The sequence below is a fragment of the Neovison vison genome, chromosome 1 (assembly GCF_020171115.1).
Source record: "Neovison vison isolate M4711 chromosome 1, ASM_NN_V1, whole genome shotgun sequence".
NCBI classification, from domain to species: Eukaryota; Metazoa; Chordata; class Mammalia; order Carnivora; family Mustelidae; genus Neogale; species Neogale vison.
In genome coordinates this window covers 139920235-139936085 of record NC_058091.1, presented here as the reverse complement: position 1 = coordinate 139936085, position 15851 = coordinate 139920235, and the positions used below count along the sequence as shown (strand labels likewise).

Here is a 15851-nt window from a genome sequence, read left to right as displayed (position 1 = left end):
ATAAATTAGTCCACCACTTTAATTTCAAATAATAAAATCCTAATTTTAAAATTTTTATTATTCAAGTACTCATGGCATACCATGTTACAATCGTTTCAGGCGTACAGCGGGATTCGACAGTTCTGTACGTTACTTAGTGACTCACCACCGTAAGTGTGGTCACCGTACGTGATTATAGAATTACTGACTCCTTCCTGTGCTGTCCTTTTCATCTCCATGACTTCATTTGTTTCCTGGGTCTATTTAAAGTTTGAAACTCAATGAAAATGTTTACAAAGGTTAGCCTGCGTGTTGAATGGAAACTGACACTTGGTGTGGTAAAACTGGGAAGATACGTATATTGGGTCTAGTGACACATGCCAACTGAATGGACTAGCGCTGTGGGGCAACTCTTAAAAGCTTACCTTGACGTCCACGGTCGTTCGTAGTTCCAGAAATGTAGGTTGTGCTTCAGCTCCGAACAGCACATTGTCTGTAGAACTCAGACCCGGCCATTGTTTAGCTACATTGAGTTTATCTGTGTTCTTCTTGAGGAACCTGTTTTGTATCCTGTCCTCCTCCTCTAGATGTGTTAGAACAGGAAATGCTTGTAAGATCAGAATGAGGTTTAAACTGCCCAGCTCAGTCATTTACCAGCTATGAGCCTTTGAACTTCCGGTTCCCCATGTGTAAATGGGTCCTTAGTATCTTGCTTAGTAGTTGGGAGGGTTAACCATTTTTAAGGACAGAATTAGTTGAACATTAAGCATAGTCATCTGTCATCTGTGGGTAACTTCTGAGTGACTTGCCTAAAGAATATACCCCAAAAGGTAGACTCTTTTTTGGGGGGGGGTAAGACCTCTTATTTCTGAAAGCACTCTAGCTGACTGCCATTCTCCTAAAGGCCGGGAATGCTAGAAATTTGTATTTGGAAGCAAGGGTTTCCTTAAGCAGGAGATTCTAGAGCAAACTTCAATTAACAGTCAAAACAAAAGCATTGGTGATCAAGTATTTATTGAGATAAAGAATACAAAGGTGGCATACAAATTATTAAAAATAGAATGCTGAATTTTATTTATAGGCAGGCCATCAGATACTGTTCGTGGGTCAAGCCCTACTCTAATGAGCTGCGAGGATATACAAATAACACAGTTTGGAATGAGGAACTTCACCCAGGCAAGCACAGAGTGCGAAGATTTTGGCCTTTGGTACAGGGGACGGGGAATGGCAAGTACCTGAAATGGTACTTGTCAGGTTTTAGGAATACTTGTATTATTTGGGCATATTTTTCAAAAGAAACAACAGCCTGTTTTAATAGGGCTAAGTGTGGACTGAAAATATTTAATATCCCTGTCTCTCTCACAAAGCCCAGTACTCGCAAGTATTTTCAACTCCTTTCTTCTTTCCTGTTGCTGGAAATACTGATGCATGAGTAAAACCCCCACACAAGTCACTTAAGGGAACAAGTCCTTTTAAAGCAGAGTTAAAACAACTTTTACTTGTCATGTAAAGCAATAATCACTAAAGACCTGATCGTGTTATTTAAATAAGGGGGCCCTCAAATATGTACTTTTTTCCCAATCCTAAATAGCGGGGGAAAACTGGAAAGTAAGTGTTTAGGTGGAAACAAGTGACTTTTGCACCAGCGCGATACAAGCAGCAGCTGGGTAATACTTTATAACGCGTTACTGTCCAAAAAGTTGTTGGCTTTATTTTTATAGCCGTAGCTTGTTCTAAAAATCAAGGCTTACTACCCTCCCATTTACTTCCCTAAGCCCAGCATGGACTTAGTGCGTCAGACTTTTCTCAAGGTGCACCAGCCGCCCGTAGTCCTGGGTATGGAGATTTTCTAGATGCCCACGCTAACTGCCTGTTCTGCGGTTTTATTCAGGCCATATTCACTGCAAGTGGTCTTACTTGGCTTGACTTCTAATATTTATTCCCTTATGACTTATCTTGTAAAAGTGATGAATAATGTTTGTACTATGAAAACAACTTTCTTTTTGCCTTTTTAGGCTAGAGTTTCAGCATGAGAATTATACTTGGACAGAGAAAATCAGTATTTCTAGAAATGAAAAAAATAGAGAAGTGTTTTTGAAAAGACGGAGGCTCAACCCCTCACAGCCCTAAGAGAAAAAAGTGACTCTCCCTTCTTCCCCACTAATTTGTCATTTTCCCCCCAATGATTTGGAAATCAAAATCTCTTTTCCTGTGTGCCCAATTGAAAATACAAACACACTTGCATTTTGTTAGAAAGGCAGAATAGCAGTAACAGAACTTGTATTTATTTTATCAGGGTATATAACTTGGATCCCAAGATGGATCTAAATGAACCTACATCCAGCTAGGATTCTAAATAACTCATATATAGCAAATGTGCAATACTGTAAGAATTAAACTGGGCTACTTGCTTTTGTTTGGCAATAGAAATAAAAATAGCCTAGATGGTGAACCTTCTAATTATCTGAGAGGAAGTTCTACATTAAAGATCTATTCCAGAGCTACATGGCTGAAGGATACTTCAAGTTGAATTCTCCATCAGTGGCCAAGAGAGCGGTATCCACTGATGCTAACGTATACAGTACTGAGTGGTAAGTTTACGTAACATTTCCTACTGTGTCTTTCTACTGTGAAGGGCCAAACATTTAAATAAGGGGGCCCTCAAATATGTACTTTTTTCCCAATCCTAAATAGCGGGGGAAATAGCGCATCTTCCCAGGGGCTACAAGTGAGTGATCTGTTGAGTACTTTGACACATTTAATAGGCTTTCTGTGATGTTGATTTAATAAAAAATTTTGAAAAACATGGTTTATGAAATTTTACAATAAAAAGATTAATAAGGGTGCTGTTCAGGTTTCTATAGACATCAAATGTGAATATTTTCAGTTTTAAAGTGAAAGAAAAAACCCACATGTCGTGTGTTTGCTATTTGAGACCAAAAATAAAGTCCAGATTGATCTTTTAAGCAATCTAATTATGAAGTATCCAAGACAGGCTAGTGTTTTTTGGGAAAACAATGTCAGGGTTGGAAAAAATGCCAAAGAAATAAAATTTCTCAGATATATCTCAACACTGTTAACTGGGCCATTTAACAAAAGCATGCACACGTATTTAAAACACTAAGCTTTGTTTCAGTAGAAGAATAAATTAAAATGTAATACACAAAGTGTTACTTAACAATTCCCTCAAAACATCATCCCTGGCAGGCCCCCAAAACTTAGAAAAATGTATGGAAATGGTAATTGTCTTTGTTGTAGAAAGAACAGTTCATAATGGGAAAACTGCTAATATTTCACAGGCTACTAGTATTTTATCATGAAATACTAAGATTAATATTTAACTCCTTGATGTTTCAAAAGTCATGGAACTATATAAAATATAATAAAAAGAAACTAGCTAGTATGTGACTACCTGGTGTAGAAATAGAAGGTACATTCAGGACACTGAACAGCACTAACACCTGCTTCATGCCGCACACATACTGGGAATATTGTTTTACAGTAAATATGCAACAATTTGATGAAGTCCTTCCCCCCACATACTTCTCATTTGATTTAGGGCACTAAAAACACTTGCACATGAATTTCAACTTAAATTTACGGTGAAAATTTAGGTGACCCTCCCCTCCCCCTTTAAAAGCAATCACTAACTTACCTTTTCTTTAAAAATAATCAATGATAGTAGAGCAGTAGGGCTGAATACTTTTCATCGTCATGCAAAACTTGCCCCAAACACGTGTTGAACAGGAACAGTACTTGTAAAGTGACATCATTCCTGCAATACACTGCAGTCCAGATCTGCAAACTTCAGGTGAGGGAACTGCTAGGCCTGCCTGTCTGCCCCTTTGTCTTGCAGCTAACTCACTTCCTCCTAGGCCGGGGGCCAAGTGCATTACCAAATTTGTGTCTCCACTCCCAACTCCCCAAAAGCAAAAACAATTACCCCAAGAAGTGTTAACTAAAGATGAGTTAATGTGTTTACAAAACACAACTGGACTTTTTCCATCATTTTGGGATAAACCAAAATAAATTTTTGAAAGTTTCATCTGGCGATTTCACAGCTGAAAATGCTTTCAGCAAATTCTAAAGCCTTAGATCTTAAGAAAGTATATATTGTCCATTGTTGATTTTAAAACCACTTGCCGCCTTTTCGATCTGAAAATTTTTAACACTTGAATTTAACAGGTTTTTCTTCTGGAAAAGTTCTTTGGCATTCAAGTAAAGTCAATACTTTCAGAATAGTCACCTGCATCACACTGGAGCGACTGCTTTAATTTCTAAATCATCAATTAGTGTAACTCAGGGATACCGATGGCCTTGACACATAATTTAGTCTTGTTACTCCAGAGAGTATGGAATTCAGGGCTTTTGGAGGCATCATCTGACCCCATTTCTTTTTACCACAATGGTTCCTGCCACAATGTCATAGGCTGTTCGATTATGCTGAAAAAACAGCAGTGTGATGAAAGCAGGAAAAAAAGAAGCAATAGAAAAATTCTTGATCAAAGCTCGTATAGTAGACCTAAAAAATTAAGGTAAAAAATACCAGATAAATTATATACCAACCACTTAGAGGTTAATACTATCCTACACCAAGTTTAAAATATATATATTTAAAATATACATTCAAAGTATTGAGCGTTTTTACCTTCGAAATCTGAGTTACTCTGAAATAGCATTATATTCTGATCAAACCACCCGGGCTCTAAAGACAACATCAACAGAAGAGTAAGACTAAGACTTCAGAACTTCCACATGAAGAGCACTGATGAGTATTCTCAGAATGCGAACTAAAGGTTTAGAGTATTTTCTCCGATATTTGGCTAGAAGAATAGCTGTTCCCTTTACTTACCTTTTGAATATTCACTCATGTGGGTTTAGTACCTTCTACACTAATATGCCTCCTGCAATCCCCTCTTCTACCTTCTGTGAGGCTCTGACAGCTGAAATTCCTGTGTATTCTCTCTTTGGGGGATGCTGTGATTAAAGAAAGCTTTACAAAGCTTCCAAGTGTGGCTCGGAGTGGAGAATTCTATCTGTGTTAGATTTCTGCCTCTCTGTGCACGGAAAGGCTACAGAGAAAGTGCGTGGCTGAGTGCGGCTCTGAACGCAGACTGGCTGCTGTCAGATCGGTTTTCAACCACTCACTCGCGCTCCACATCTGTAAAAAGGGGATAACGCTACGGATGGTACCTGGCTTATTAATACGTATTGTTTTAAACAAGGCCTGTTACGTAAGAGGTGCTCAATAAACAGCCATTACTGACTCTCATTAAAAGTAGCAACCAGGATTATAATAATCACAAAACTGTAAGGAAACTTGAGGATATCTGCAAAATCGAGGCTTCCAGAGTCTCTCCTATTCCTTTATATAACACCCCAGCTCTGAATCATTCTGGCAGCAATTCCAGCCTGTATCTTGTTTTTTGCTCAGCTGACTGCCACCTACTTAAGTCTCTACAACTCCCATGAGCACAATGTGTACCTCTCCCCACAGCCAGACGCCGCCAGCCAGCCCTGTGTCCTGCCAGCGGGACAAGCACTCTCGTGTGGTTTGAGAGCTGGAGCTGGGTGTGTGCAGGCGTTTCTGCCTGAACCCTTGCTGCCCATTCACGATGGGATGAGGACACGGATTACTACCACGTGGAAACTGGAGGCGCGAGGCAGATTAGTAACTGGCCCAGCAGCCACTGATTTAGAGAAAAACCGAACTAGGTATACAGAGCACTGATCAGACCCCGCCACCACCCAAACCCGCTTGCAACTTTTATTCCATAAAATGATGATCTTGAAATTGTACACTGAAGAGGGGTCTACAATTCCACAACAGTTGAAAACCTCCACCTTTTCCGTTTTAAACTTAACACAGGTTAATACCATTACATGCCATGGGGAAAAAATACCAACATCCTAAAAATACTATTTCAAATGGTATAACTTAGGACTAACATTGAATTCTACACTTAATTATTTTCGTATGTATGTAGGAAATTAAGCCAAGAAAAGAACTTACGTTGTAATGCTAACATTTGAGGAAGGAATCACTAAAACCCGACTCGGTGCAATAAGCACTGATGTGTCACATGTCACCACGCGAAGGCCGAGCAGGAACTTCCCTGGGGTAGCTCCACCTGCTCCCCAAATGCAAATTATCTAAGGAAAGAAGGAGAGTTTAAAGATTATTTATTTATTTGACAGAGGGAGAAGTCAAAAGTAGGCAGGGAGACAGGCGGGGGGTGAGGGGGGAAGCAGGCTCCCCGATGAGCAGAGAGCCCGATGCGGATGCGGGGCTTGATCCCAGGACCCTGGGATCATGACCTGAGCCTACGGCAGAGGCTTGACCCGCTGAGACCCCCAGGTACCCCGAGAGGAGAGTTTAAAAATAATTTACTAGCTCAACTCTACCAATTTTAAAGATAAGTTTTTTGGCCATGTTACTCATGTTTTAAAATTTTAAGTTGAAAGAATCTCAGAATATTGGGAGGTCAACGCTGTAAGGCTTCTCGGCAAGTCTTTTATACCCTCAGTACCACAAGAGGTCTACTGTAAGATTTCTCTGTGACCCATTTTCTTTCTTTTTTTTTTTTAGCAATTTGTTTCTATGGAAAATACATTTCAAGTTCCACAACCAACTTACAAGTATATTTTTGGACCACAAGGCTCAAATATGTTATAAAGAAATTGTCTCCACTCAAAAGTTCTGCTTTTTGACTAGAAGAATACTACGTTAAAGAACATGTGGAAAAAATTAAAGAGATATTTGACAGAAACATGCATAATTATAAATTTCCATTACTTTTTATGTTGGGCTGATCATCTAAATTTAGATTGTTAAAATATAAATAAATAAAATAACTTGTTAAATGTGAATATTTGCTGAGTCAGTAGCTTACCTCATAGAAACAAACTAACAGTCTGTATATAAGAGCCACAATCATCATTTTCTGCAAGTCTTCCATTGATGTGTCTTCATCTATTTCTTCTATTATATAATGCATAGCAAACTTAGAGATATCCCTACACAAAACAATAGTTTGGGGTTATAAAGAATTAGTTATCAGAGCAATTTGCATTGGTATTTTTTCCATCAGTGTCACAAACTAAAACTGAAATTCTAAATTAATCTTTAGTTTCCACACATTTTAGTTTCACAAAACATTCATTAGCTTGTTCAACAAACAAGCAGCATCGAACTAGCCTCGGGGACTCAACCTGATCTCTGCTCTCACGGAGACTCTTACCTACCAGACAGAGCACAACAAAGTACCAATGAAGTGGGATGGGTGATGACGGAGAACCACAGGGTAGTAGGGAGACATGTACCAGGTACATTTCACTTAGGGAGTGAAGGCTTCCCAGAAAGGATGTTTGAGCTGAGATCTTGCGTAGGAAGAGAAGTTAGCCAGAAGAAGGGGGCGGGGGGAGTTTCAGGAGGGAGAGACTAGGGAGAGCGCGCGCCTAGGAACAGAACAAGGCTGTGATGGAGGCTGTAAGCAGGACAGTGTGGCTCAAATATTAAGTACAGCAGGTCACAGCAATTAAGAAATAAGAGCATCTGTGAAGTGATAGGAAGACAAGCCTTTATCCTAATGGCAGTAAGAAATCGCTGAAGAGTTTTAAGGTGGGAGAGGGGCAGAATCAATTTACGATCTCTTTGGTTTTATTATCAGAGACTGGACTGAGATAGAGCAGGAGATGGCAGACCGAGATACCAGTCAGGAGGTTTTTGCTATGATCCAGATAAGAGATGACAATCACTGGACTGGGGAGAAGCAGTGACAACGAAACAGTACAGGGACAATGGTCTGAGCCGGAGGCTACTGAATGGGAGCCTGAAAAGAAAGGAGCCGGTACCTGGTTGGCTGTGTGGGAGGTGGGAGAGAAGAGTCAGCAGAATCAAAGTAACACTCAGGTACCTGGCTAGGACCCTGAAATTTCACCAAAGGGTTTGTATCTTGACACACTACTACCTTTGTATTTGTAAGTTCTGGGCTTCACTTCTTGAAGTAAACCCAAACTTCAGTCTACATCTCATGTTGGTGGTACAACTGAAGACTTCATATGAAATGAGCTCAGCGCTTAGCATATATAGAAAGGGCAGAGCAAGTGGTCACTGTTATGTAATTATTAATGTGAAAGCAGGATCATTCGAATAAACGGCTCACTTTGCAGTTCTCTTGGGACTTGCCTTGATGTATAAGCTATCCCATTTGGAAAAGCCGGCTAACTAATTACCAACACTTCATCTACCCAAAGCTCTTTATGTTTCTGTTTTTACTCTGAATAGGATAGTAAGAGGGAAATTAATGCCTAGTCTAATAAAATGTTTGAATAAAAAGAAATCAAATGTTTACCCTCTTTTGATAAGTGAGATTCCCACAGATCTTTCAGAACTCATTGTTTTTTCTTCTTTGTACTTATTTCTTAAAAGCAAGAAAACAAATATGACCAAGCTCCTTGGAGGAGCTCCCAGTAGGAGAAATCATGACACTGGCACACTGACTGTCCACACAGTCACCTGCGGCCATGACCAGAACTTCAGAAAACAAGACTTCTAAGCAGTCGATATTAAAACCTTTCTGCAAATAACCTTAACTTACTTTATTCCACTGAGGTGCATAATGCTTAAGACAATGGTTGCTTTTATAAAGAAGAGAATAAAGAAATCCACCATCTCTGCCATAAATCTGTGGGCCAAGGATGGAATAACATACTCTCTGCCTGTAAATTAAAAAAAAAAAAAAAAAAGAGGAAAACTAATTATTTCACATAGGCCTCAGAACCCAAGCTAGGTAATAAATGGAGAACACAAAGTCAAGGTATAACCAGCTAATAAAAAAACAAGTTAAAACCTCACAACAGTTAATGGTATTGAGTCTATCAGTACCACATGCTATTTATTCCACTATTTACTGAACAACTTAAAGTTTGCTTTCACCACCTTACAGTTTAAAAAACGATTTCACAGATACTAAGTTATTTAAGGCACTCAATACATTTCACTAGGGACTCAAAAGCATACCCTGGTGATCACCAAGCCTGTGACACAAAATTAAACATTTTTTAGTAAGAACCCCAAGTTAAGTATAGACAATTACAAAGTAAACACCCGCGTTCCTCATTCTACCCCCTCTTCATTTAGATTGTCTTGCTTTTCTGGGTAATAAATCCAATGATTATCAGTTGACATCGCAAGTTCTGAGTGGGATCAAATTCAGGAAAACTAGATCTTGTCTCATATATATGGCTGAACAAGGTAAACAGAACGTCTAACTAATAATCTAAAAAGTGTAACTAGTGTTCTAATTCCCATACAGAAGTAAACAGACAATATTACAAAGAACATCAGGTAGGGCTCAAAGGTTCGTAACTCCGTCTGCATTCATGGAAATCTCCTTTCATATCCGTCAGCTTCCTTAATTCCCCTACCAATGACACCGATACTACCATTTATCATCATAGACCGCATCATACATAATAAATCCACGTCTGGATTATTCCCAGCACTACCCGCACCCCCCGACCCTGCCCCTGCCCTCAGAGTGGGAGCTCGGTCTCCACAGCACAGAGATCAAGCGGCTAGTCCCCTGAGCACAGTTATCTCCTTACACGTGGAGACGACTAGTCCCAGGAATAAGGGAATCAGGTCGGAGGACCAGGTCTAAAGGAAAAAGAAACCGTACAGCCTCGCCGCACACTTCAGGAACTTCCAGCCTGGGCGGACGACAGCTGCAGAACGCAGAGAAACACCAACCAGAGCGGCAGCAGCAGTCATGGAAGTCGAAAGCGCGGCCGCTCTACCCTCCGGAGAGCTCCCCTAAGACCCTTTCGCTCCGCCCCGCCCCGCCTCTCACCTGCCTGCCGCCCGGTCTCGCTCGGGCTTCGCGAAGGGGCGCCGGATCCCACTCTGGTCACTGGGGCTGTCCGGACGGGTCCCTGCCCGTGCGGAGCCCGGGCTCCCAGGCCCGCGGCCGGAGCAGCGGCGGTGATGCCGGTAGCCGCGCTCGGGTCAGGCCCTGCGGCTGCGGCGCTCAGGAAGTAGAAGGGGTTGTAATAGCCCAGCTGGAGGGGCGGTGGCGCCGCGGCCTGGGGGACGGCGGCGCCACCGCCCGAGGGGTAGCTCGGCGGGGGCGGCTGGGGGCTGCAGTAGGCGGGGAAGGCGGCCAGGCCGCTGTGCCAGGTGAGGTAGCCGCAGTAGGACTGCCACAGCCACTCGTGCACCTGCCGGGAATACTCGCGGGCGCTCAGCCGCGCCGGCCTCTCTCGCGGCGCGGCGGCCTCGGGCACCTCGCGGCCTGCCGGCTCCTGCAGCCCCGCGCGAGGGCCCGGGGCCGCCTCCCCGCACTTCCCGGGCTCGCGCAGCGGCTGCGACTCCTCAGTGGTGCCCGCGGCGGGCGCGAGGCCCGGGACAGGGGGCCTGCCCGGGGCCTGGGGTTCGGCCTGCGGCCCGTCCCGGGGCCGTGGGGCGGCGGCGGCAGGAGAGCCTCTCAGGGAAGGGACGGGCTCGGGGTCTCCTCCGCCGTCGTCCTGCCCAGGAGGGCGGCCTCGGGCTTCCTCCGGCCCCTCTGCCATCGTCGCCTCAGCAGCACCTTCGGCGGTCCTGTCACTGCGCCGTCTCCCTCCCCCACTAGCCCCTCCCCAACGGCCGGGTCGCCACCGCAGCAGCCGCAAGCGTCAACAATCCGCCACCGGAAGCGGAAACCCCGCCTCTCCCCGGCGTCGCAGGCCGCTGGGCGGAGCCGGGGAGGGAGGGCGTGGAGGAGGGGCTACGTGCAGCTACGCGGGCGTCCGGCGGCGGGCGTCTCAGCTGACAGGCGCTATTGGCTCCTCGGTTGTTCGGACCAGGTTGTCCGCTCCCTCGCCAGCTCTCGCGGTCTTCATGAAGTCTAAGGCCCGTGGCTTCCCCACATCATCCCCTGGGAGGTGGACTCAGGCTGTCCCAGGAGGAATTGCGGAGGGAGGAGCAGGATTTCCGAGGGAGGTCTGGGGTCCCAGGTTTCGGTGACGAGCCGCGACTGCGGGTCTCCAGGCACAGGGCTTGTTGCTTACTCCGCCTGCATTCTTTCCAGTAATCAGCCTTGGCCGTGTGTGCTCAAGACGGTGACGCAAGGCAGGCGCTAAACCGACTGAGCTACCCAGGTGCCTCTAAGGCCAACATTTATTAGAGAAAGAGAAAGCAAACTGGATTATCCTAGGACTTCAACATTACCACTTCATAAGAGGAGAAAATGGTAAAGCATTTAAAATATTCAAAGAAAGAAAACAGGAACTGAGGACTTTATATTCAACAAAACTGATTTTCAAGTATAAAAACAGGCAATAAAAACAGACAAAGGCAGAAGGACAGTGATGAACATTAAATCTTTAATTACGTGTAGCTCTAAGACTAAATGAGGGTGTGTTTCAGTCAGGGTGCGTTCAAGTGACAGAAACCACAGAGTAATCGGAATGGAGAACGTTTGCTATAAAGCATTATTAATGGAATTGGAGTGAAGGGAAGTTGGAGGGTAAGAAGCCAAGAGAAGTCCTACCACGTAGGAGCAGTAGATCTGGGGAGCAGCCACCACTCCCAGCACCGAAACTGAATGCCCGAGGAAGGGCTCCTCACCCCCACCCTGGGGCTGAGGTCTGGACCTTGTTGGGGAGCGCATGACTGGGGCTCACTGCTGGACACAAGCTCACAGAAGTGGGGCCTCAGTGGGACTTCTTAGAAATCTCCCACGGTCCAGAGAGAGCGCCTTCCTGTAAGTGGTTTCTCTGGAAGGCACTTGGCCAGCAGCTTGCCACTCTGAAGCCATCCAAGAGAGGGGGTGGCCTGGGCAGCTGCTGCGTGTTGGCCCCCCCGGCAGTACCGGAAGGAACCCTGCCTTCTGTGGGAGCCCAAGGAGGTTAGCACATGAAAACCGGAAGGGGAAGCCTCTTCCTCCCCCGTGGCTCTCCAGTGCCTTCTACTAACCAAACCTAACATCTGACCAACTGGCATGGAAGGAGTATTTACAGAGTTCAGCCCCATTATTGCAGAACAAGTAAAGATTTGGAGCCCAGAGTCCAAAAACAGACATCTAATACAGGGTTAAGAGAGAGTGTCTCCTTCCTCTGCAAACTTCCTGGGCAGGAACCATTTATGTACTTTAAGCAAAGCAAAGCACTTCTTACACACACACACACACACACACACACACACACACACAAAAAAAAAAAGAGAGTGTCATCTGAGATGGATATATATTCTGAAATATTGATACGAAATTTTTATAAAACTGGAGGGGAGTATGGGAAGAGCATAGGCAAAAAATTTTAAACTTTTCAGTATAATGATGGTGGTAATGTTTGTATTTTGAGAATGTGTGTGTAATGTTGCATAAAATGAGTAATCATCATTAGTCTGAACTCTTACCTATCTCTTGTCTGATTTTCTGATTCTTTTCAGGAAGTCATTGTCCTTATCACCTACACGGTGGTCTTCAAGTGTCATGTTCCACTACAAGAAACGGGCTTATTGGAGGGTTGGATGATTCTATATCTGGGGCAGGAAATGCATAGAATGAACATGATATGTCTTGTAATACCAGAGAGCAGAGGAACTATTAAAGCCTTCTAAGGTCATGTCCAACGGACCCAGAAGCCAACTTCAAGAGGTTCCCTTTGGCCAAAGATGGGATAATTTGAGTTTCAATAAAGGTAATAATTAGAATGAACAGTAACACGTCACATATGAAACTAAATACAGAAACTAAACTGGAGTCTGATCAAGTGTCTGGATCTAACTGTCGATTTATAAGGAAACAAAAGACAAAAAAGCATGTTGAAATACACCCTTGGTATGCAATCTGCAGAATCCAGACTAAGGAACTGTACAAGTCAAACCGCTGAGTTCGTCAAGAGATACATTGTAGGAAAAGAAAGGGATGGGAAGGACCATTAGATTAAAGGAGACTGAAAAGGCACCTGATTAAAGAAAAGAGCAAGACTAAAATATAATGTCTAGGGGAATTCACTGAAAGAAATACTGAAAAAGTGATCAAAGTCAAGGGAGAGGGAGGGGCTGGTAATTGGGATGGGGCTCACAGACAGGCTTCAAAATTCTGTTTCTTGATTTGGGAAGGGATTACAGGGATGTTCCCCTTCTAATAAACCATCACATAGAAATGGAATGTTTTTCATTCACACCTAAACGCCGAAGGGTATACTTCAGCAAAAAGGAAATGTAACACAGAAACAAGGAAGGCAATGCGAAAAAGAAATGGCTTTATTTTTTTTTTAAGATTTTATTTATTTATTTGACAGAGTTCACAAGTAGGCAGAGAGGCAGGCAGAGAGAGAGAGGAGGAAGCAGGCTCCCTGCTAAGCAGAGAGCCCCATGCGGGACTCGATCCCAGGACCCTGAGATCATGACCTGAGCCGAAGGCAGCGGCTTAACCCACTGAGCCACCCAGGCGCCCAAGAAATGGCTTTAAAAACCTTAGATCCTCGCACAGGTCTAACTGCTGAGTTAAATGAGATTGAGAAAAATCATCTTAAGCATGGTGAACTGACTCCACGTACTCATCTCTTTTCCAGAACACCTGTTGAAATGAAACAAAGGAATAAAGTTATAAACTGACAAGATAGAGGTAGTTTTGCAAGAAGGTCACTGACTTGAGGAAGGCTTGGAACAGGAGGTACAAGGTACTTTTTGCATAGTGGAAGTGAACACAGCGCTGACAGGAGGGAGATTAAGTAAAAGTCTATCAGTGACTCCTCATTCCCAGTTTTTCCCCCATCCCCATTTTTGAAATTCCCGTCAGGTAACCCTATGCCTCCCAAGCTAGATATAGCAATATTCTTCTTTCGAGAAACGACATGGTCCCAGAGAAAGCCTCTCTGTTGCCATTCACGGGTCCAAGAACAAGAAGTTTGGTTTGCCAGCTTATTACTTTATCCTGAAGCCTACCAGAAGATCAAAATAAAAGTAGAAGATTAGGGAAAGAGCTTTCTAAAAACAAATCTATTAATATGTTAGAGTTGTAGAGAATAATATTGATGAACACTTGGCAGTTAAAAAAAATAGCTGGATACGTATAAAACCAAGCATTTTAACCCACTGACCGACCCAGGCGCCCCAAAAACCAAATGTTTTAAAAAGAAAGGCCACCTTAACTACCAGGAAAAGCAAGCCTCTCCTTGCTACCCAGAACGAGGTCTGTATGCTGGTGTTCTGAGTTCCAGTCATAACTCAAAGAGAAATGTTTACAGTGTCTGGAGCTCTTGCTGTCCTACAGAAAAAGGAGATGTCCTCAATTCCTTGTGGAAGTACAACTTGGATGGCACTGACCTTGATTTCCAAATGGAACAGTACATCTACAGAAGAAAATGGGAGGATTACATCACAAATCTGAAGAGCACAAGATAGAAGCTTCTGCTTGCCAGTTCCGGCCATTGTTTCCATTGAAAACCCAGCTGATGTCATGTCATACCCTCTAGGAATCCTGGCCGGCGAGCTGGGCAGAAGGGTGCTGCTGCCACAGGGGCCACTCCTGTTCCTGGATGCTTCCCTCCTGGAACCCTCCCCAGCTAGATCTGGGTCACTGCTGGGAGTCATTCCTTCTGGAAGATACTGATCCCAGGGCTGACCACGAGCCTCTCAGAGAACTGTCTTCAGGGAACCTGTCTCCATTGTTCTGTGAAACACAGATTCTCCTCTGTGCTGAGTGGACGCCGCCATCCCAGCACCAACAAGGAGTTCCCTGAGCGGGTCTGATGCAGATGCTGGCCCTGGAGGTTCTGCACACACACGGTAAAATCTCCTGTGAACTCCCGTGGCAGATCACGCCTCATCTCTACTCCAGAGATCCTGAAGAGATTGAGAAGAGCTTGAAAGTCACACTGCTGCCAGAAAGGGCAGGGAGGAATTCCGGCGGCCTGGGAGGAATTCCAGCCTAAGTGGACTGCTGCATGTCCCAAGTTTACTGCCACTCTGCCTGAGGTCAGAGGCGAGCAAGGAGGCCCCCTCTGCCCACGCACCTGTTCCCTACTGAGGCCTGGCACGCTCAGCTTGCCAGGCAATGCTGGTCTGGGCTCCCACTACGCACACTACCGGATGTGTAGAAATGATCGCTGAGTAGTCTCCAGCTGTTCTTTTACAGACTTCCAAGCAGGAAATGGAAATAAGGGTGATGGAAAATGAACAGTTAAAAAAAAAAATCAGGAAAAAAAAAAAGCTCAAGAAAGGAAAGGAAACACAGTCATAATTGCGACTTGGCTCATCTTCGAGGAATATTTACAAGAGTCCTAAAAGCAGTACTGTTGTTTTAGCCCAAACTGTGGCATATAACTTTGAGAGGATGGGAAACAGAGGAGGTGGGGGAGGGCATGAGGTAGCTAAACATGGATCTCCTATACGGAAGAGCTGACAGACTCCTAAATGACATGACCTCTAAAGCTGAGCTATAAAGAAGTTGAAGTAAATGTATTTAGAAATACGGAAGCAAATGTCGGATGAAACAGCTGAAAACTTTGGAAGTACTCACGGTTACCTTCATGGAAATTAAGTGGAGGCTCCCTTTTTTCAAGACACATAAACCTGTTAGGAAGTTAATGTAATATTCTGATTTTGTAAAAGCAAAAACAAAAAACACTGCTGCCAGCAAGAAAATAAACAATATCTGTGTTGTGAACACATCTGCGAGTTTGTGCAGTGCACACCCTATACTCCAGTGAGCTTCCTTCCAGGGAGCGGGACAGGGTGCCCAGAGTAGGGAAAGGTGGGGCAGAATTCTGCTGTTTTTCTTCTACTGTTTGATTAAAAAAAAAACAACAACTATATTACTCTGATGGCGAGGAAGGAAGGATGGACGAGAAAGAAAAGAAGAAAGAAGGCAGGGGGCTGACTT

General features: G+C 44.0%; 1 protein-coding gene across 1 annotated transcript; it reads right to left on the bottom strand.

Moving 5' to 3' along the window:
* Window positions 1–976: 976 nt before the first annotated feature.
* Window positions 977–10600, bottom strand: FAM8A1 (family with sequence similarity 8 member A1). Its single transcript, XM_044259453.1, has 5 exons — window positions 9834–10600; window positions 8580–8700; window positions 6873–6996; window positions 5993–6132; window positions 977–4501 (listed from the first exon to the last, which is right to left on the bottom strand). Exons 1-5 carry the CDS (start codon window positions 10549–10551, stop codon window positions 4357–4359), a joined length of 1248 nt encoding a protein of 415 aa, XP_044115388.1. The 5' UTR covers window positions 10552–10600; the 3' UTR covers window positions 977–4356.
* Window positions 10601–15851: the final 5251 nt, after the last annotated feature.

Excerpts from the sequence above, each read along its gene's own strand:
- FAM8A1 (XM_044259453.1), bottom strand. The coding sequence starts at position 10,551 with ATGGCAGAGGGGCCGGAGGAAGCCCGAGGCCGCCCTCCTGGGCAGGAC. Across the intron at positions 6,133-6,872 it reads TGTTAGTTTGTTTCTATGAG|ATAATTTGCATTTGGGGAGC; the intron begins GTAAGCTACTGA and ends TTCTTTCCTTAG. Across the intron at positions 4,502-5,992 it reads TCAAATGTTAGCATTACAAC|GTCTACTATACGAGCTTTGA; the intron begins GTAAGTTCTTTT and ends TTAATTTTTTAG.